Source organism: Wyeomyia smithii, chromosome 1, assembly GCF_029784165.1.
Source record: "Wyeomyia smithii strain HCP4-BCI-WySm-NY-G18 chromosome 1, ASM2978416v1, whole genome shotgun sequence".
NCBI lineage: Eukaryota > Metazoa > Arthropoda > Insecta > Diptera > Culicidae > Wyeomyia > Wyeomyia smithii.
This window is the reverse complement of record NC_073694.1, coordinates 5,827,802-5,851,341: the sequence shown is the minus strand read 5'-3', so window position 1 is coordinate 5,851,341 and position 23,540 is coordinate 5,827,802. Positions and strand designations below refer to the sequence as shown.

General features: G+C 42.6%; 1 protein-coding gene across 14 annotated transcripts in view; it reads right to left on the bottom strand.

Moving 5' to 3' along the window:
• The window catches only part of LOC129732887 (disintegrin and metalloproteinase domain-containing protein unc-71), a 932,421-nt gene that overhangs the window by 565,103 nt on the left and 343,778 nt on the right, over positions 1–23,540 (bottom strand). For 2 of the 14 annotated variants that reach the window (XM_055694329.1, XM_055694339.1), the window contains exon 2: positions 4,138–5,001. The exons of the other annotated variants lie outside the window; for them this stretch is intronic. In XM_055694329.1, the coding sequence (XP_055550304.1) occupies positions 4,138–4,207 (70 nt within the window). In that variant the 5' untranslated portion in view covers positions 4,208–5,001. The remainder of the gene's footprint in view (positions 1–4,137; positions 5,002–23,540) is intronic. 14 annotated transcript variants of the gene reach the window in all.

Sequence of the window (23,540 nt, the reverse complement as noted above, 5' to 3'; positions counted from 1 at the left end):
CCTATTGCGGGCACTTCATTTAAGTACCACATCTACTATAGCGGCGGCGTGAAAGCAGAAAGAGGAGTCGGTTTCGTGCTATTTGGAAAACAGATGAAGCGTGTCATTAGATGGAGGCCGATCAGTGACCGTATATGCGTGTTGAGAATTAAGGGCAAATTCTTCAACTACAGCCTAATAAATGTGTACGCACCGACCAACGAGAAGCCCGATGACGAAAAGGAGGAGTTCTATGAGCTCCTGAAAAAGACATACAATGAGTGCCCAGGATACGATATGAAGATTGTGATCGGAGATGCAAATGCACAGGTCGGGCAGGAAGACTTCTTCCGCCCCGTAACTGGTAGGGAAAGCTTCCACTCTACTACGAACGACAATGGCCTGAGGCTTGTTAATTTCGCTGCAGATAGGGTAATGGCTATCTGTAGCACTTATTTTGCACGCCGGAACATACGTAAGCACACCTTGATGCACCCGAATGGAGAGCTTTGCTCTCAAATTGACCACGTTCTGATTGATGGACGGCACTTTTCAGACGTTACAGACGTGAGGTCGTTCAGAGGACCGAACGTTGACTCGGATCACTATCTCGTAGTAGCCAAAATCCGCGCCCGGCTGTCCAACGTGCTGAAATTCAAGGCAACGAGGAGGATGCAGTTGAACATCCAGCGGCTATCAACTGAAGGAGTGGCTGTAGAGTACTCGCAGAAAGTTGATGAACGGATTGAGGAAAGAGTTGAAGGGAACCTGAATGAACAGTGGAGGCACATCCGCAGTTCGATCAGCACTACAGCGCGAGAAGTGTTGGGTACAACTGCGGCAGCTGCGCCCAATGAGTGGTTTGACGCTGAGTGCCAGCGAGTGACGGAAGAGAAGAACCGCGCCAGGGGTCACATGTTGGCCACGGCTGTGACTCGTCAGAGCATGGGTAGATATCGAGATGCAAGAGCCGCTGAAAAGAGACTCCATCTCCGGAAAAAACGACAACATTGAGAGCGTATTTTTGTGGAGGCAAAAGGTTGCTTCTCCAGGCACGATGCGAGGAGCATCTACAAGAAGGTCAACGGAATTAGGAATCGAAACGCGTCAGCCCCTGTCATGTGCAACGATAGGGAGGGGAACCTGATAACCGATAAAACAGAGGTGGCCAGGCGTTGGAAGGAACACTTCAGTGTGATGTTGAACGGTGAGGGAAACAGTGGAGTCGAAAGGAGCAGGATGACTAGTTGGTTGGTTCCACGTAATGCCACAAATCCTCCCGCACAATTAGGAGTTCCACCTTGAAACGCCAGCTTGCATAGTTTGAATTGTTCAGCTTCTGTAGATTGAATCGGCTTCCGTCCATATTCCAGAAAAATCTTAATGAAATTTTCAGTTTTGCGGAAAACTTTCCGTGCTTGCCCGTAACCTATTGTAATAGCAACAGTGGGACTGCATTAAAAGTCAACTGGTTTGAACGGTTACTAACTTACGAATGAATAATTTATTCTCTCTCATATCAAATGTTTGCTGTGATTGAATTCGAAATGTTATTTGGTTGCTTCGTTGTTATGCAATTGAGATTTGCATACAACAAATGCGCCGTTGAATTTCTCTGCTGGTATCGTTGTCAGCAGTTACCAGTGAGCCCAGGTACACGAACTCATCGACCACCTCGATTTCATCACCACCAATTTGAACTCGAGGTGGGAGGTTACTGATACTGTTACTGTCTTCACGTGAACCCCTTCCTTTCATGTACTTCGTCTTCGATGCATTGATGGCAAGTCCAATCTTTTTGGCTTCAGCCTTTAATCCGCCATCTTCACAAAGGTCCGAGCCACAATGTCGATATCGTCGACGAAACCAAACAGTTGAACCGACTTTTGGAAAATCGTGCCACTCGTGTTAATCCCCGCTCGTCTAATGACACCTTCCAGGGCAATGTTGAACAGTAGGCACGAGAGACCATCACCTTGCCTCAGCCCTATTCGGGTTTCGAAGGGGCTCGAGAGTGCCCCCGAAACACGAACTACACACATCACTCGATCCATCGTCGCTTTGACCAACCACGTCAGTTTGTCCGGAAAACCGTAGTCGTGCATAATTTGCCATAGCTTGTCCCGATCGATTGTGTCGTACGCTGATTTGAAATCGATGAACAAATGATGTGTGGGCACGTTATATTCGCGGCATTTCTGTATAACCTGCCGAACCGCGAATATCTGATCCGTGGTGGCGCGGGCACCCATAAATCCCGCCTGGTAATGCCCCACGAACTGCTTCGCAAATGGCGATAGTCGACGGCGAAGTATTTGGGAGAGTACCTTGTAGGCGGCGTTCAACAGAGTGATTGCCCGATAATTGCAGCACTCCAGTTTGTCGCCCTTTTTGTAGATGGGACACACAATACCCTCCATCCACTCCTTGACAATGACCCAGTGCACGGCTCTAGCCAGTGTTTCTCCACCGTATTTCAATAGCTCGCTGGGAAGTTGGTCCACTCCAGCAGCTTTGTTGTTTTTCAGCCGACCAATCTCCTCCTCCACCTCCAGAAGATCGGGGGCTGGAATTCTGATGTCTTCTGCTCGTGCACCAAGATCAGTTGCCATACCGTCCTCGCGCTCTACTGCATCGCCGTTTAGATGCTCGTCAAGTGCTGCCACCACCTTTCGATCACCTCACACTCGTCAGTAAGGAGGTTGCCGTCCAAGCTCCTGCACATATCGGCTTGCGACACGAAGCCTTTACGGGAGCTGTTCAGCTTCTCGTAGAACTTCCGAGTGTCGTTAGCTTGGTACAGCTCTTCCATCGCTACGCGATCTCGGTCCTCTTGCTGGCGCTTCTTCCTTCGGAGGACTGAGTTTTGGCTGTTCCGTGCCTGTCGGTATCGTTCCACGTTCGCTCGCGTGCGGTGTTGCAGCATTCTCGCCCGTACTGCATTCTTCTCCTCGACTAACCGTTTGCATTCGTCGTCAAACCAGTCATTTCTATGATTCGAGGTCCTTGTACCTAGTAGCGCTACAGCAGTGCTACCTATGGCGGATCGGATGCTCCTCCAGCCATCTTCAAGAGTAGCTGCGCCAAGCTGCTCTCCCGTGGGTAGCACTGCCTCCAGCTGCTGCGCGTATTCCTGTGCAGCCTCGGCGTCCCGCAGATGCTCAATATTTGGTCGCGGCGTTCGACTTCGGCGGGTGTTATACGATATTAAATACCAACACTTCACATATTCAAAAACACAGTTAATTAGCGTTTTCTAGTAAAATCCTAGGGGTGACGGTCTTACCCTCAGTGCCGGGCTTACCCCCAGTACCCCTACAAAAAAATAATCTCAAGTTATAGATCAGACTAGATGAAGTTATAATCAGACTAGATGAAAAGGCCTGAAAAAGTAAAAAAAATCATCACAAGAGAGTAAAAAACCGAAAAAAAATACAAATTCCACCAAGAATTAATGAAACGGGTTGAGGCCAGAAAAAAAATCTCAAAAAAATATTCAAAATTGACAATCTAGGAATCGAACAAAATGGCCTTTTTTGATTAAATAATCCTAAATCAAAAATGGAAGTCAAAGTGAAATAAAATAATGATATCTGGTTAGCTTAGTGCAAAATCGATGGCAGAACGTTTTCAAGCGTCAGAATAGATTGTATAAACAAGATTATTCTAAATCCTCAGCTTGAGGCCATAAACAAAATTGTTCTAAAGTAAGCGCAAAATTCTCGAGCAACCATTTCAAGCACCAGCAAAGGTCAAATAGTCCAATGCTTTTAATGTAAGCTCAAAAGTAATTAAACAGCTTTTTAAGGGCTGAAATAAGTAAATGAAACCCAAATTATGTCCAGAATTGAAAAAAATATCCCGAATTCAAAGCAGAATCGACGACAATCGTTTCTTGGAAGGCTGTTAAGACCGGAAATCATGCTCAGAATCGATTGAAATGTTTCAAAGATGTTTTTAAGACTAGCAAAATTTCAACATAAATCGTTTTCATATGGTCCAACGGAATGTTTGTTGTCTCAAAATACAACCTAAAACTATGTTGAAGACATTTCGTTAAAATGTTGCGATTAACTTCAACTAATCTGACTGCCTTTCCCTAGATCCAAACTGAAGCAATATTGAATTAATGTCACCCTTAGATGAAGAAAAACTTACCTCCAGCCGACTCGGCGAGTGCCATGACGAGGGCTAGGATGGCAGCCCTAAGCGGGCTCATCGGTTTCATTGCTGCTAGAGTTGCCGCTGCTGCAGATCACGACGATTCGGTTGATCCTGATCCTGCGCGCGGTTGTTGACAGTTTTCTGTTCCGTCGTTTGTCTTGTCTCTGTCTCTGTCTTCGTCGTTGTCGTCCTAGTCGTCTCCGGATGGTGGTACTCGCGCCCTAGCCCTAGGTACAGTGATGCCATTCGCGAATCGACCCGTACACCGGAGGAGGGTCACACCAGAGGGAAGCACCTTTCACACGCATTCACACCTGGCCGTGTCTAGTTGCCAGCGCCATTATCCCATCAAACACTGGATCCCCGGATTTTACGAATACACGCACACGAAACAACACCCGATTAATGCTAGAACACTGCTAGAACATGCACGAATTAGGCTAAACCGTCACTGAAACCGACTGGCATTTATTTATCTCCACTATAACTATGTACGTTTTTTTTTCTCTATTTTACTTTTTAATTAGTTTAACCTACAGAAAACTTCAATCACCGTCGTAGAAGAAGCTCAAGGATAATTACACGAATACAAAGCTACGGGAACGACGATTAGTAGGACCTTTTTACTCAGTTCGGTTAATTTCTTCGTTATCTACCAAACGAACGTGTCCTTAAAAGCTAGACCGTACTCGGACTCGGATGTGCACGTTGATAATTGTTATGGCCGCACTCCCATTTGGGAGAAGTCGGTCCATGCTAGGGGACTAAGAAAACGTTTTTTTTTTCTTCTTCTCGTGTTTCGTCTGCTCTTTGTTTGTTTGTAATTCCAGCGCTTTTAGCCTTGGCTGCAAAGCTTACCTGCAAAGATGAAATAGAGAGAGAAAAAAGGAGAAAATCAGTTTGATATAATTAAGGTGGAGTAATTTCTTGTATTTTTATGATCTGTTTGTTTGAGACGCGTGCTTTGAGAGCGACGACGGTGGGTTGGGACCGGGATCGGGAAAAGCTTTTAGCTTTCTTTCTCGGTCCTCGCTTTTTTTCTGTTGTTACTTATCTATGGGGTGGAAAAACAAACTCAGCTGAGCTGAGCAAATCTGTGTGGAATAGGGCGATGGGTCCGAGCCGGGTGTGCTTCCCTCCGCGGCACAGGGATTATGGTGGTTTATTTTTCTATATTATTCTCCGGGCGCAACATCGGTAATCCTGCGGCTTTCAGCGGAGATACATTAGTTTAGTGCGCTCTGTCTGAGTATTACCTTCGAGATGATGGAGCAATCTTCGGATCGCCGCCGCCGCCACCGCCGGTGCGATCCGGAACGGATGGAAGGATCTATTGCGAGGCGGGTAAATTTTTTAATTCAAATTGATTGCTCTTTTTGCTGCGGCGCTTTTACGCTGGCTTTTACGCTAATGCAGTGCCATGGCTGCGGTGCTTGGGCGAAGTTTCGCAATTGGATTTTTTCGCTGAGAAGAAGGGTAAGTGAAAAATCTCATTTCGTGACAGTGGTTCAATCCTTCAAAACACAAAAATATATGGGAAAAATCAATAAATGCAATAACAGGATCAGTCAATGAAAACACAAGCTGTATGTATAAAACCACTTTCGAGGGCCACCCTTCTTCAGTTCCATGTGTTAATCCCATGACAGTGAGATCATCCCCGTTGCGTATCGCTCTATCGCATCGCATTGAAAACCAACACGAAATATACGTTGGCGCATCATCAAGATCAACATAAATTATCGCAATAAACCAATATTGAACATTCGGTCCTTCCGTAAGCCGGTGTCGACAGTCACCCCACGGGCAAAGCTTGGTCGCCTGACCGAGTGCCGAAGTACATTTTTCAAACCGATGATGTACGCTTCCATGATGGCGCTATCATTGCCTCAATTGGAGGAAGAGGAGGGAGAGATCCAATATAAATCAACACTTTTTTCCGCCTGGAATTGTCCCCTTTCCGGCTCGAATCAGGTGTCGAAGAAACCAGAAGATAGGATCAGTAATGCAGGAAGGAAACTCGCCAATACCCTCCAAACAGACGGAACAGTGGACGGGTGATGAAAATATAAATTAAACAAGTCGTTAATAAACCATTTTTATGCGGCTGTAGATAGGACCTTGGGTCCCATCCGGGTCGCAATACCGGGTAAGAAATTTATTCATCGAATCGTTTAAATTATCCGGCTTTTAATCGCAGTGGTGACCCGAGATTTCGGTTGTTACCAGCGGGTCAGAAAAATAATTAAATGGCAAGTTTCTCAATATTTTCTATTTCCTTTTCGGAAGTTGCTATACGCTGTTGGGAATCTCCGTTCAGAGTGTATGCTTTGATGTCCCGAAAGAAAAAAAAAATCCACTAAGCAGTAAACTCAACTTATTTGCATATTCAGCGTATAAATTGCACTCTAGCGAGATGTTCGTCGTTATTTATCTGGAAGAATAAAAAGTACGCTTGCTGTAAGCTACCTTTTGGAGCGGGGGTAAACACTGAACAGTTACAACTTAGGTACGGGAACGCAAAAGCAGATGTTTGTTGTAAAATACTACTAGCTGCAAGCTAAGCAGAACACATTTTCCTGTTATGCTATCTGTGATGGCGATGGAAGAATGAGGAAATCATCATGTGCGGAACCCTGGCGGGAGGAGGGGAACGAAACAATCAAGATTAGATAAATATTGTCTCTTGCTTGCTGCTGGATGAGGAAATCATCATTAAATACCATTTGGTGGTACTTATGGCCGGGACTTTGTAAGCATGTATGGCGCCATTTCGGCCACACACAGTGGCCAGTGCGAAAAATTAATTCTTGTACTAAATTAAATCGATATTTTTTGCTAAATTTCATTAATCATTATTTTATCAAGTAAAAAATTACTTGAATGTCAAAAGTCGCACAGTTTTGGAAATTTTTAATGAAAATTGCCGAGTTTCGTGACAGTTTTTTCTGACAAGACTTCAACCTGCATGCGGTGTAAACTTGACTTCAAGCTTCAAATTCGCGTAAATAAAAATATTTCTTAGCGAAAATATCACATTTTGAATGCTATGTAACCCTCCTCTCAATTATACCGTGGCTTAGAAACAATCCCAAAAAAACAAGTTAGAGTGTGTTTTTTTGGCAGACGATGGCCGTCATCACGACACAAATGTCGTGCTTGTTGTGAAAAAAATGAAATGACGACGGTTTACCAATTGTGAAAAGAAGAACGAAGACCAACCAAACAACCGTCAGCTGCAGTAGCAGCAGCAGCAGCCATGCATTCTTACCGTCAATCCTAATGACAATTGTTTGCATTTCATTTATGCTTCTCGAGGCGATTCTGTCAGCTCTAATATGAACGTGTGTATGTGTGTGTGAATGTGTACAATTTTTAGAACCCATCCTGTGCTAGACAGCATCTGTTCCCTGATCCAAATGGGGATAACGAGCAGCGACCATCGGAATGATGACACAACCAGCGCATCAGCAGAGAAACGATATCACGAAACCAAAAAGAAAACAACGGGAGGGAAATGGGGTTAGTGGGATTTTCCCGGCTACGTGATTTCTCCATTGTTCCAGCATGATAACTGCTGTCATGTATGATACTACTAAAAGCAAGAGCGGGGGGGATTTGTTAAAATTTGTCCAATAAACCGAAACCGTGGAGTTCATAAATGTGTGTTGGTGAGCAACCGAATTAGCTCATCCTTCGAAGGCAGTCGAAATCGGTCACGGAGTGACCTGAAAACTGCCTTCGCGATAGTGTCACTTCCAATAGGTATCACTTGACACATTTACCTCTCCCCTCCCCCCAGTTCAGGCCTCTCCGAAATGATTCGATGCTGAACAACAATTCCCGGATTAGCGTGAGAACGTGTCAGAAGTAGGCACGGACAAGCAATAAGCCCGACTGTCACAGCAGCGCGGCGATAAATGAACGAAAGTCATCGCAGAGGAACGAGCGCGAGGGAAAAAACCAACCCTGAAAGCGCTAATCTGCGAAACATGTTCTCAGTCACCTCCTTCTTACCACCTCCACAGAGAAAAAAGAGAGCGCAAGCTCGCGCTCTCGTCTCACTCGCAACTTTCAGGCAGCAGAAAACGCGCAAAATTAGCATAAATATGTGCACACGCCTCGAAGCTGACAAGCAAAATAACAATGGCTTTGGTGGAACACACATTCTCCGTGTGTCGGGTGGAGATTACTGCAACCGCCAGAAATAGTTTTCCAATGCAAATGCGAAAATAGTTCATCCTCTACAGGAGTGTGTGCTTGGCTGTAAAACATTTTGCTGCAGGACAATCAAACTCACCCCACAACCCTCACATGTTTCAGCGTCAGCGTCAGCAGCAGTAGCATCCGGAGCTGATTAGAATCCGCTTCGGGAAAACATTGTTTTGTTTCGATTTTGTCATAATTTCAGCACCCAGCCAATGGATGATACGATGGCATGGCAGCAGCCTCCATGCATCGGGTTGATTTATTAAGCATTCATAATCACACGACACATTCGGACAGGGGGTGGTGGGAAGTATTTGCGGTAACGGTGGGGTTTCGGGGATTAATGCTGAAACTGGTGGAGCGATTCAAATTAGTGTCATCACACCAGAGGGGCATAAGTTTACCGGCGATAACGAACGGTGCAATTGGCTGTCCGGGTGTTCCGGTCACTCACTCACTCACTCGCTGTCACGCCGATTTGTTTGCGGGTTTATTGAGGTGTCACTTTCGGTGTGGTTTAGGCATCGCCGTGCTGTTTGTTGGAATGTACGCTCTCTGTGGGGTCTGACGTTGACACTTTGAGGTGTTGGACCGCGGACAAGTTGAGTGATATCTAGAAAGTTTGAAAGTGAATTCTTGATAGTTAATTTATCAGTGTGTACCGGCTTTTTCTAACAAGACATCATATCGTAAAAGATGCTTTAATTCAAGCCAATGAACATAATATCAATAGAAGTATTCCGTAGCGATAATATCACTCCAATATCAAATTGACACAGTTTCTTGTATGTTTGTACTCTATTTCGAACATTTCGATTCATTGTTATATAATTGATCCAAAAGTGTTATGATTAAAAATCATCCCATTATTTTACCTCTGTTGCGTCCTGTTAATAAATATTTCGAAACAGCAATCTCACAAAAACAATATCACACGCTGGTCTGGGGGGCTAATGCGGTCTCGATCAACTAGATTAGTTGAGAGAATTCGTTATCGGTATTGTTTTCGGCACATTTTGCATGTGTAGGATAAGTACAACGATACACCGTGCCCCAGTGCTGAGTCGAGAAAATTTCCAGCTCGAAAAGATCCTCGACCTGATCGGGAATCGAACACGATATCACAACCGTGTGGGAAAGCTAGCCGACCGACATCGCTAACCACAGCACCACGGGGACCACTACAATCAGCAATCTCACAAAGCTTCGCCAATTAGAAGAAAGTTATACCTTCATTTTTGTATATTTTATTTAATTCTGATGCGATGATGTTGCAATGTCTAGTTTCTCGCTACATATTTTGTAATCTGTAAATAAAAGTGTTTATCTAGGGACAAAGTTACTAGATTGTGATTGTGAGCGCCATGTCATCTATGTCTGTCTAGAATTTATATACATATGAAACTGCCACTCGATTTAGTGAAATTAGCAATGGATTACATCACTCGTGGAATTGAAAGAGCCCCAGTTTTGTTATTTATATTTTCGAGGCCTCCGAATGAGCAGAAAGTGATAAAAATAGATTAACGGGAGAATTACAACTCTGTTCTTCGCTGCTTTTTCGAGCCAAATTTAAGTACCAAACCCAGGGAATGAGTTGCGGATTCCGTTCCAGTTATCTTTCTAACCAGCGACAATTGAAATTTTGAAATATTTTCCTGCTGCTGTTAAAGGTACGTGTGTCTTAAAAACGATTTTTTGTCATGAAGATACTTAAATTATCAATGAGATAAAAATGTCAATAAACGATTGAGAATTGTCCATAACTGAATTGCTGACGGAACTTTTTCATGATGTGTCGGCCTTCACTTTGAATATTTTTGTTCTTGAAATGGTTTACCGTAAAGCTTTTTGCCTATCGGAGGACTATCGGCTTGAAGGCAGAAATTTTAGAAGTATCATGTTGCCGAATTCTGCGTACAAAGTGCTCTCCCGTATAGTATTCTTGAGACTAAGATCGTTGGTGGAACTTTTCCGGATCAAATCTCTGCCCTTCGATAAATCGCAGATAAATTCCGGGAATACAATCCACAGACTCACCATCTGTTTGTGGATTTCAAGGCGGTGCGCAGTCTGCCTTGTAAGGCAATGAAAGAAACGGCACCATCATTTCAAAATTTCACACGTCTCTGGCTTCGCGGATGACATCTCTCTTCTCCAGAGAAATCATAGAGTTGTGGCCTCCAGGCCATATAGGAAAAAAGTGGCTATGATGGGGCTTAACAGCAACTCTGCTAATAAAAAACTGGATGCAAAGAACGTGGGGTACTGTGATGGAACTAGCAAAAAAAATTTCTACGGCCTACGCAGCTAGCTAAAGTCCCATAGTCTGCAGACTCGCACAAAATTAGCGCTTTATAGAAGGCTGATCCTCCCGGTTGTTCTATACTGGTATGGATCATGGACACTAAAAGGAGGCCGATTTACGAGTACGAGAGAATGTGGCGCAAACGCATCAATCAAGAGCTGTACTATGTGTACAAATATGCTGACATAGTAGAAGTGATGGCACGCGGTAGCTTGCAGTGGGCTGCCTGACGTAAAAGCTGCAAAAATTATACTCGGCAGAGAAACTGGAAGAGACCAACAAACCTGGGCATCTCCTATTCGTTCGGCATTGGACCACTAGGAGCACTGTTGCCATTGAAGTAAAGGAAAGTAAGTTTCCTAGTAATCAAGTTTTTCCTCATTGAATTCACAGATGTTTGTTTCAGCATTTTTTCAAGTTATCTGAAGGTCAGAATTCGTGAAACGGATCACTCAAAATTGCGATGTCTAATTTTTTCAAATAAATATCAAAAAATTCAAGAGTTTCACTAGAAAAGATGATATTTCATTTCTTATTGAATTTGAGCAAGTTTTCAAGTTGTTATTGTCACTTGAAATTTAGGTCAATATTCTGTTTAAATAGACATATCTTTAAAAATATTGCATCGAATCTCATGAAATGTTCACAGCAGATGCATCTCAAGCTGTAGTTTATGAAAACATTTTTTTGAGGAAAAATATTTTTTCAATCGTAACTAAACAAAACAATATGATGAAAAAGTATGTATTGGGGCACTAAAAATCTGAAAAAAAACACAAGTATTTTTGACAAAATTATGAAACTGCCCTGAAAATTTCGAAATGGTGTTATTTTTTGTTCAAAAGCTATGGGCTTTCAAAGTTGGTGCCGCAACTCATTTTCAAGCGAGAAGTAGAGAGTCAAACCCGAACCCGATCCGAACCCGGGATTTTTTTTGGGTCGAATTTTTGAATCAATTTGAGGCTGCCCACAAGCTTTAAGCCTCGAATGGTATTGAAATGTTAGTGATTTTTACAGTTGCATAAAATTAGACATCATTATCTTATAAAAATGCTTATTTGATATAGTCGGGTTCTTATATATTAAGAAAAAAAAATTGTCGGGTCTCGGGTTTTCAGACCTAAACCCGACATTTTCAAACCTGAACCCAAAATTTTTTTTTCCACCAAACCCGAACCCGACCTGTACCCGACACCTTCAAAAATTTTTAAACCCGAACCCGACCCGGATCCAACGAATACGGGTCGGGTTCGGGTTTCGGGTTTGAAACCCTCTAGTGCGGCACCAACTTTGAAAGCCCATATTGTTTTAACAAGAAATAACGCCAACTCGAAATTTTCAGGACAGTTTCGAAATTTCGTCAAAAATAATTGGGATTTTTTTTTCAGATTTTTTTATGCCCCAGAACATTCTTTTTGAACATATTGTTTTAAAAGCTACTATTAAAAACAAAACTTGTTTTCTCCAAAAAAATATTTTTATAAACAGCAACTTAGGATGCTTCTGCTGTGAAAATTTCATCAAATTCGATGCAATGTTTTCAAAGATATGTCTATTTAAAAAGAAAATTGACCTAAATTTCAAATCACAATAACAGCTTGAAAACATGCTCAAATTCTATAAAAAATGGAAAATCAACTTCCGGAGTGAAACTCTTGAAGTTTTCAATATTTATTAGTAAAAATTAGACATCGCGGTTTTTAGTGATCCGTTTAACGAAGGAGTGTTAGTGGTGTTGATGCTGAAGTGGAGCTAGTAAACACCACTTTCTGTGCACTACGCAGCCAGTTGAAGTCCAGTAATCTACAGACCCGCACAAAACTGGGACTTTAGATAATCCGCTGATTCCAGAAATAAATAAATGGAAATATATGTCTTAAGTGACCTGAAATTATTTAAAAAATATCGCCATCCCACTTGAATTAATTTTCAAAAAATAATTGTACTTTCAGCCAAAATATAACTTGAACGATTTTTTTTATTTATTTTACATAAAACAATCTTTCAAAGCTACCAATATCAATGAAAAATGTTTTTTCGCTATTCTCGTGGTTGTTTTACTAACGAGACATCACCCTATATAAGGAACGAACCAGGTGTTATACATAAATTGAAGTTTAGTAATGAAAATATTTCGCAGCGATAGTATCACTTCAATGAATTTTGAGAAAACAATTGCCAAGTGAAAACATTTTAAGTGTTGGCGCTTAACATACGCTGTGTTAATTTTGAAGATGAAAGTGAACTAGAAATTTCACCTTCGTATAGACGACAAGGCGGTCGCTTTGCTTCGACGAACAACTTCTCGCAATAGCAGAAACAAAAATGACAGTGAACAGCAGCAGAATCTTCCACAGGCAAGATTAATGGATCACTATTCTAGGAAGACAAAGGTACATTGTTTTATTTTACTTTGTAGTGTTTCCTTGTTGCTGTGATCTGCAAATGCATCCACAAATGAGTTCAGGCAAGGTTTCATCCCTGTCGCAGGACAGTAACCACAACTATTGCATAGGGATTTTCGCGTGATCGATCACTGGGGTTATCAGGCCGAGAGAATTGAATAACTTGGCAATATCGTAATGAACTGTCCTTTTGTTATAAAGTCCATCTTTGCAACATATCTGGGAGTCAAGACGCCGTACAAACACAGCCACCCACCCATCAGGCTCGTATTACCTACCACCAGGCGAAAAAGGGCGCTATAGGGACAGAAGGATCGGGCGGAAGAGTTTGATAGATCGAAGCAGACCGTGGAAAGTAGCGTGGACAGTAGTAGTGAACAAGAGTTAAATTCGTGCCACAGGTAAGCCAAGCCGACTTCGTTTAGCCAAAGAGTTCCCTCATCAGAAAGCTAATGGAATGCATATTTTCACTTCCCCAGAGCCCCGCAGTTTTGGTTTGAAAAAAAAAAAAACCGCAGTGTTTATTCTGGAATTACCCGTGAAGACTCCTCGTCGGTTGTATATCCGGTTCTGGCCTGAACACGGCACAAGTTTCGGACGTTTCTATTCACCAGCAAGGGTGGCAAACGCCGAAATGGATGAAGTTTGTAGGTAGCAAAGGTGGTGGACATCGGTAGAAGTCTGAAGGCGACACGTGGTACAAAGGCTGAGGAAAAGGGGCCCCGAGAAGAGAAAGCTAGATGGAATATAAGAAAGTGAGAGGCAAGTGAAATGAATTGTAAATTGTAAAAACTCAGGATAAGTGTGCCGACCCTGAGGCATTGTTCGGGGAGTCTCAGCAACGCTCGCGGTTGGGACTACTAGTAACTTACACTGTCGAAAAAAAATTTGGTAGAGAATCAAATATCATGCCCCTAGAGCCATGTCTATTGGTTGCCTGTGTCGATTGTCGAAACTGTATCCATCACCTAAAATTCCCGTATGGATGTCAATGAATACCGACTACCATATTGGCTTAGAAAGTTTACCATTGCCCTGGATGGTGACATTGACACGTTCTTTTCATATTCGGAGAAATTGAATCATTCGTTCGTTGATGGCCAACGGAATTGTCGCTCTGGCAGATTAGTAGAAGAAGGGGTAGTAGAATTCAGGTTGTGAAAATATTTCTCTGAAATTGACTCTGAAACTCTGGTACTCTTTTGTAGAAAATCAGTTTGGCGGATGTAACTAATCCGGGTTCTTCACTGTTGACACATGATTCTCCCATTCGTGAAGAGTATCGTTGAGCAATATAGTGCTCCACGACTCGGTAGGTTCACCCAGTTGATAAAGAATTATCACTCATTCGATCTAGTCAATGGATGTAACGCTGCAGCAGGGAATGTCCGAAAGTGCTTGTAAATGCCGTTTTTTGACTAGATATTCGTTGGAAAAACGTAACTAATCCCAATCGATTCGATCGACTTGGCAGCTTTCCCTTTGACAGTTGCACGCAGATAATTCAAATTCTGAATGTCCGGAACACCGCCCGGTGTTGGAATGGATCAAAATCCAATTGGTATCATGAAAACTAAATCCACCGCTTCTAATCACCATCGTATTCTGGGAAAAAAATTGAAGGCCATTTGCTACCGGAGGGAGTGAACGAGGAATGAAACGAATAAATATTGTGGCAAGGATGAGCAGAAGCCAATTTGAAAACTACACTGTTTTTTTATTGAAAAAGGCCAGAATTCGTGGCGGTGCGTGCTATGCTCGTCATTCCGGAGAGTCCTCGATGCTCTCTGATTAGTCTCTAGGCCGTTCCAAAAGCCAGATACGTACTGTATCAATATATGAAATCTTCTGCCCGATCCAGAGACTCAAGTAGTGTAGCTCTTCTCGAAATCTGCTTGGATATTATAATAAAAAAGCCTACAGGTGCTTGTTAGCTACCGAAACATTACAGGGTAAATGTGACCTTTTTATGGAACACTTTAAAGCTGCTTTCGACAACTCAGGGGCAGCTTACTCGAAAATATTAGAAGCACTCGTATATATTTACTCCGAGGGATGCGGTCGAGTTTAGTATCATTGAAATCTCAACGAATCCGACTACAACAGCTATCTATAAACTGAAACCTTCCTGTTCAGAAAGAATTTCACTCTTTTTGTTAAAAAAATAGCTCAACGTGAACTCCCTTTAGTTGAAAATACTATATCATGTAACTTGTTTACAAAAATGGCTCTATTCGTGACGGAGCCTAAGTTGACGCTATTCACATGAATCTCAAAGCTGCGTTTGATTGGATCGAGACATGGCATGTAACCTTGGACCTTTGCTCTTCATTAAAGAAATCGACATGATGCTCCCATCTGCATCTGATTGCCGAATGTTTTACGCAGGTGATTTGAAAATTTATAAGCTAATCGAGAGCCTAGCATATTGTGTCGAAATGCAGACGTGTTAAACACTCTTCCATAGGGATCGTAGTGATTTCAAATTAGAGTCCCAAAAGAAGTATTTAGGAGAACAAATGAGGAAGAATGTCGAAAGAGCCGAAATAACTCAATATTCATAACTGAAATAGGAATTAATGACATTAAACACTGTGCTATAAGCGAAAAAATATTAGTTATGGTTAAGAAGACCTGGGTTGACAAAAATAATACATGTATTGAATTTTAAGTTGAAGTTATAGTGATATTATCGCCCCGAAATACTTCTGTTGGTAGACTTCAAAGTCTTAAGCCCCGTTCACACCATATTTAGGTTGAAGTCTCGTTAGAAAAACCTGCACAAAACTCGACAAGTTTTCAAAACCCACCCTTTAGCACATAAAAATATCTGCTAATCAATAAAGACCTCATTTGACGTTCCCATTCCAAATCCGGTGGAAAAACTTTCATCGTTAGTAGCCGGATAACCCCAACCGGCAACCGGAGATGACTTTGAAGGGGTCCATTCCATCAGTGCTCATTTGCAGCAGACACTACACTCTTGCTGTTTTTGCTGTTGTTGTTGTTGTTGTTGTTTACACTGGGAAAAGCTGTCCCGATCAAACAACACCGCCTAGCGAGCAAGCGAGCGCGCTCGGGAAGTTTACACTTTTCAATTACATTGCATCCGCCGTGCCGGCACGGATGGCAATACTCGCGATGGGGAAGTCCCAACTAAAACCCCGTACGTGACGGGATGCCGTTATTGGCCACCAGTGATGCTACACGTCACCCCTCTTGGCAGCTCGTCGTAAGCACACTTCTCCACAGGAGGAGGCCAGCCAACACAGATTCCGTGTGCCACCACGCTCCGCTTGAGGTTGGGAGAGCGAATAAATTGTTTTGCACGACTGACACGCGATATTAATTTACATCGATTTGTTGCTCCTGCTGCCACAGAACCGGAGCGCCACGGAGTGCCGACCCCTTCGGGTGAAATTGATGGCAGAATAATGGAAATGTTCCGTGTGCGATGTACGAGCCAGCATGTATGAACTGGGCGGAGCCGTCGTTGTCGTCGTCGTCGTCGTCGCAAGCAGTTCTGCTCGCGACACAAATGAAGCTGTAAAACAAAATGAAAAATTAACTGTCAGATGACGTTGTTAGCTTTTTTCCCGCTCCAGCTCTGTGTTTGACCGGATCTTGTAAGGTTTTACTTTTTATTGTCTATCGTTCCGTCATTCCAAGTCGGCTCCGAGTCGTCCGAGGTTGGTTCCGTGCGAAGGGGGCTGGGAATGTTTGCTTAGTTATCATTTTTCCTACCGGGAGATTGTCCAGTGGAAGCCACTCCAAACCGGTGGGACCAAACTATCACAATGAGCCAGTGAATCACGTACCGACAAACGACGATGACGATGATGATTATGGTGTGGAGGTTGAAAGTTGGGCCTCGGTGTGAGCGCATGAGTGTCACCACCGGTTGTTACCGCCGACCGCGCGATGATGATAGCAATGATGATGGTGATGGCGAACTCCTGCGGGGAATTCGCTGTGCAACGTGATAATGAAGTCGGATTGTGAACAGTAAACTGGTAAACAAAAGCCGGTCTTGAGGCAGGATTAGTATAAGCTGCGAAAAATTATACTGTGAAGGATTATTATTACGGTGGGGGGAGTGCGAGGGGAGGAAGGCTAATTATAAACTGGCCGATTACGTGTTATGTTTCTTAATGACTTTTTTCAGAGGTATTTTAAATAAAAATAGTAACAGTTTTTGTTCGAATTGACTAAGGTTAGGCTGGTTTCAGTGTTTAAATTCCAGACAAAAACTTTGTAGTGTAGGTTTTTCTAACGCGACATCACTCAGCATATTGCACAAACTGATGTCCAACTCAAGGTAATCAATTGAGATATTTCATAGCTATAATATCACTCCAACGTTTCTCACTAAACTGAAAATTTTAATATAGCATCCCAGTAAAATTTGACCTTTCCTCTGACTGACTTCTCTGAGTAAAGATGTGCTGAACAAAAATAGTGACGGTTTGGGTTTAAATTGCCTGAGGTGAGGCTGGCTCTATTTCAGTTTCTTGTTCGGATTTCCTTTCTGTAAATAAATCTCATGAACTTTTTCCACACATGCTGGTGTAAGAATTCTGGCAAGCTAAAATTTTCTCAGAATTCCAAAGCAAACAACGCATCCCTTCCAGCCGTGTTCCGTAGACTACAGAGAGATCTCAGCTGTTCATACACTTCTACGCACACACACACACATACATAAAACCCAAGTGCCTACACACAGTTTTTCGATAAATTGCCACAAACAAGTAAATATTGACAGAGTGAAACATTCACTTTTCACTTCTATTTTTGTTTCCAGTCTTTGCATGTTAGACCTAGTAACACCTTTTTGCTGCTGCTGCTTTCCATTCAGAGAAAGGGGGGCAATACACACAACCGGGGATCGTCTTTCGGTGTACTCGAGCCCAATAGCAAAGGCCGAAGGCGACAGCAGCAGCTGTGCTGCTGGTTAGGGGCCAAAACATATGTGACTTTTGCCATGCAAAAGTCAAATACACACACACTAGCCATGTGTATCCGGACAAACAGCATAAAACGTTGAGAAAAGTGGTCCTCTTACCGGCGTCACCATCGTTTCCCTATAGAGCCTGGTAAGTATGCTGTTGAGATTTTTTCCTCCCCGTTCTCACCAGCGGAAATTCTAGATATGATAAAAGACTCCAGCTCTGTGTATTCAGCACAAACACAGCTTGGGAACGTTTTCCATTCCCTGTACCCCAAAAATCCAATCACCAACTGTTTCAATTAAACAAGATTAAGCCCTTCCTTCAAGCCATTTCACTAACGAGCTGACAAGTATTGCCACACCTTCCCCTTAAGCACACTCAATTGTATCGCAACGCATTCTCAACTTCAAAGTCTTTCCCACAGCTGGGTTCGTTATCACAAATCCGAAGCCATTCGAAAATCCATCCGGCTGACTCTCGCTAATTTCATAAATCACTCTGATGAGTAGCTACTTTCCTATTTTGTGTGTATCCCGTCCGCTTTAATACCGAGAGATACATCCGATCCGAAATTGAAACAAAATTAAATTTCACGCCCGGGTTTTGCCTACCCGACTCATTTTCGAAATGCCACGTGGAAGTGGCGGCTGTCATATTCGCCGGCCTAGAGGAACAGCTGTCAGGGAGAATCCTTTTCAAAAAATAATTTCAACCAGCTTTCCTTCTTCCTCGGTGAGGGAATGAATCCGAAACAGGAGAAGAGCTTCTTGCTCGTCATCGTCGTTGTCGTTGTTGAGACACATTCAGAGTGCATTCCGGATTGTGGATTGCAGAAGTTGACCCACTTCCCAAAGGAAACAGAGCCCACTCCGCTGTGTTTCATCAACAAGCTTGTTCACATACAGACCAGGCACACGTACAGGCGGCGCACCCGGTTACAGTTAGCGCAGGACATGTGGGAACTTCACTATAACAAGCTGTTTTATTTCCCGGATCTTCGTCCGTTCTTTTTTTGTGTGAGTCTCACTCCACTCGTACTCCAGCAGGTTCTTTATTTTATTTCCAATTTATTTATACACACGTTTTTGTCTACGAGACAGTTCATTAGTGACTTCTGAGTTGTCCTCGTCCCCATCGTCGTTGTCGTTGTCGGTGGAGTACGCCGCTACCGATGAAGCGAATTACAGACAGAGGGAGAGCGTTGGTGAAGCTGGAAGAAAATTTAAATAAATTGGGATTCGCTCGAGTCCTCGGCGACAAATCTCGGGTTGACGAACGAAACGAAACACAATTAGGGCGGCGGCGCCGGTGGTGGCAAGCAAACCGAGGCTAATACAAGTCATGCAGGCACAACCAACCGTGTGGTGTATGCAAACGAGGTTTAACGTCACGGATCTGTGTTCGTCTTTCGACGGTAGTTGGGTAGAATTTATGTAAAATGGGTTTGTTGGATTTTTTTTTCTCGTCATTTAATTGTCTGCAGGATCAACGGATTTCGTTAAATTTAAATTGAGAGATAAAGGGAGCAAATTTGCTGTACCGGATTTGGAAATTTCAGACCCGAATCTTGGGATTATCTCATGTTGCAGCTGTTCGATTGCCATGTGAAGTTTCATGTAAATTATCTAGATTTTTTATTTTATTCGTGTTATTCGCGAAGTTACTCCCAAAATGTTCAATCTTCCATACGACGTCCTTCAAACAAATTTGCTAGAGTTTGACCGCAATTTTCAAAGCTGGCTACTTTTCCACGACACCTTTAAGGCCTCCAATGGAGGAATTCTCTACCTACGCGCTGCTCTGAAAGGCGATGCTCTTATTATTATTATTATCACGCGACCTCATAGTGTGTTCGAACGCAACACGAATATCTTAGACCAATTGGGAGAGAAGTCGAACGAGGAAGTCATGGCGGAGCTCAATGGAAACTTTTTTCTGGCATGGTCCTGGCCGATCAGGACTTTAATGTCTTTGGACTGATTGCGTTGATCTTGGGTGCGCGCAAGAGGAGGTAGGTACACTTCTAGTACTTGTCAATACGGTGAGTCAGGGCCGGCGTCACATTATTTTCCCGACTGGGTAGTAAGGAATAGAAAAAGGCTCATAGGTGACCGTGTCCCTTTTCCATACGATGTCCGCATTCGACGCAGCGGGGTAACGTTCTTTAATCGCGCACACTTTTGAGCGGAGTAGCTTCACTGTTTTCGCAATTATGGTTAGAGTTCGAGTCAATTTTTTTTCATGGGTTACTATGATTGATGCTGCATGGGTAAATTCGTCAGTGCGCGTGAAGGTAAACCCATGAAAAATCGGCATTTTTCGCGGAATTTTTTTAATTTACGTTAGGGCTAAGCGATTTGGTCTTCTCGAAAAAAATCTGCATCCAAAATTCGAGCTTAATCTGACTTCTGATAAGGTTTCACTTACAGTCGTGAAAGTCTTACATTTTTTACCAGCCTAAAATACACAAGAGTAGTTCTTCAAGTTTCCGAAATCGATTTTTATTTGATAGAAAATCTCTTAGAAATGCATGAAATGTCGAGATCTGATGTTGGTGCTTATTACGAGAGTCACTTCGCGGTGAAATATATTTCACTCTCACGCTCACTTCACTTTTTGAGACCAATTCCCTATTCCACAATCGTAAATAATTTCTATGCGATAAAGGTATCACTAGTACACAAGAATCTTTTGACTTCAGAGTTGTGCAAGGTAGTACTCTAGGACCAACGTTGTTCAACTGTTATATAAACAATTTAAAGGACCTACCGCTACATGGTACACTGTTTATATAAGCCGATGATATCGTACTTATCTATGCTGAGACATCATGCGAAGAATTGAAACAGCGAATAAATGAGGACCTAACGACTTTGAGACTGTGGATGAACCAGCATAGACTAACGGTAAACATCTCCAAAACAAAATACATGCTGTTCAACACACCCAAAACGACCAATATCGATATCTTCTACGGAGATAACACCATAAATACCTCGGCGTGCTGTTGGATGAACAACTAAAGTGGAAGGCACACATTTGTAAGTTGAGCTCCAAGCTTGCTCAAGTTGTCAGTGTTTTCAGGAGAATCTCAGATCTTGTACCTTTGGAAACGAAGAGAAATTTGTACTGTCATATACGGTATACTAGTATGGGGTAATGCTAATGCGACGATATTGAAATCATTGCAAACGATTCAAAACAAGGCAATCAAAAACTAATTCGGGTACCACCGGAGAACTTCAACTTCATTCGTCCACTCGAAACATGAAATCTTAACCGTCAAGAGACTGTATAATTGCGCTGCTAGTATGCATATTCACCGTATTCTGCATGGTACGGTCCACACCAACACAATACTCAACCGGCTGTATGAGCAACACCATCATAACACCAGGGGAAGAGATCGTTTGATATACTCCAGACGACATACAGCGACATTCGGACAGAATTCTGCAGTCAACAGGGCAACCGATCTGTACAACAGACTCTAGCCAGAAATAAAATTGCTTCCAGAGAATAGTTTTAAAACTAAGTTCAAATATTTGCTTTTTCTTGAACAGTCCAATAATTAAATGCTCTTTAAAAGTTCTGTGAGAAGTTTTGTCAAGTTTAAAAATAGTCGTTAATGTTTCTTGTACTCTAACGTGAATTGAATATGTTTGTTTATGTTTGATAAGTCTCTAAGAGCCAAAGGCTCAAAGACAAACAAATCACTTTAAATAAAATAAAAATAATAGGACTTTATTCACTTCACTCTGATTTCACCGTGAAGTGACTCCCGTAATAAGCACCGTTATTACATAAGAAATTGTTCAAAAAATTAACTTTCAGGGGCATGGAAACTTTTGGGCTGGGAGATTCGAGCTACACCAGAACACACAAGAGGGGTTTCGTCAGATAGTTCCGTGTGGGTAAGTACCCACAAGGATATTTTCCGAGCGGGTACTACTACCCATACTACCCACATGAACCGCCGGCCCTGCGGTGAGTGGCGGCCGGCGAAGCTAAATGGATGGAGGAATCAGCACTAGTTGTGAAACTAGAACTTCTTGAGAAGACGATCGAAGTTTTCTGGACAGTAGAAGAACTACCTGGTCGACAGTTAGAGGTAAATCTCGGTAAATTAGACGTTTGGGGACGAGACGCTACCCAAAGTTTGCAGTAACAGCGAATAAAAGGGTTTTTTGCTGGTCGAACTGAACGTCATTCTTCATTGGCTTCAGACGCTTCCCGATATTTGGTGTAAATTGTACCAGACTTTTTCCTGAGCGAGCTCGGAGATCCATTACACTGGTAAACAAAGGTTTTGCTCTAGAGCTCGAACTAAAAAAAAAGTGAAAGATTGATCCTAATTGACCATTTTTTTGCAAGCAAACGTAGAAGCGACGAACCCGACGAGCACTTTTGCATTTACTAGGGGCAGCAACTTTTATCTTTGTAAGTCAACTTTATTGAGCTTTAGAGCAACATTTTTTCGCTGTTGATGAGCAGTGTTATTGATGTGTAATTTGAGTTATCAATTATAAAATTATCGAATCAGTAAAATTGTGTTTGATAACTCTCCACATACCCTTTAACTCTCCAGCTTTTGAAAAAGCTCATATGTCGACAACATTAAAATGTTGGCCAAAAAATTGTAAATGATCTTTTAGCCATTTCGTCAATTGATATAGAGCTGTTATCCGTGCGTATAAGTATTGAATCTACTTTTTGAGCTTTCTAATTTTAAAACTTATTAGGTATATTTCCTCTCGTTGCGTTTCACTGAGAAAAATGTTCGGGCCGGTTTTTTCATTGCGACGACCATCCGACGCAGGCCATCCGGGATGAATTATATGCACACGAAAGTGTTTTGCCCCGGTCAACATTGATCCATTACACAATCATTTATGGCCACAGTATCAAAGAATAGAATAATCTCCCAGATGGTCTCGAGGTACGATGCTGGCCTAACAAGCCAGTCGTCGTAGGTTCGAGTCTCGTCTCGGGAGAGACTGTTAGTGTCAGTAGGATCGTAGCGCTAGCCCCGCAATCGTCCTGTACACTACATAGTCGGCTGCGAAGTCTGTGTATAAATAAACAAAAGGTCAAGTTCCGAATCGGAATGTAGCACCAAGGCTTTGCTTTTTATCAAAGAATACACACACATACATACGCATACACATACGCACACGCACACGCACAGACACACACACACACGCAGAGAGGGAGAACGAGAATTGGAGAGATAGAGAGAACGAGAGAGAGAAAGAGAGAACGAGAAAAAGAGAGAGTAAGCGCGGCTCTATTTTCATTTTAGTGGCTGGTTGCCCAGAAACCGAGAAGTAACCATATCGTATGCGAATTTGTGTAGAACAGATCGCACCATGAACTTTGATGGATTTAGATAAAAAAAAATTTCACTAACACTAATTCCTTCCTTTGATACTTGTGGATGAAGCAGAGGATTCCTCGGTCTCTAGTAGCAACAAGTATTAAACTAACACCCCCGATATCCCTTCCTCTATCGATCTGCATTGGGCG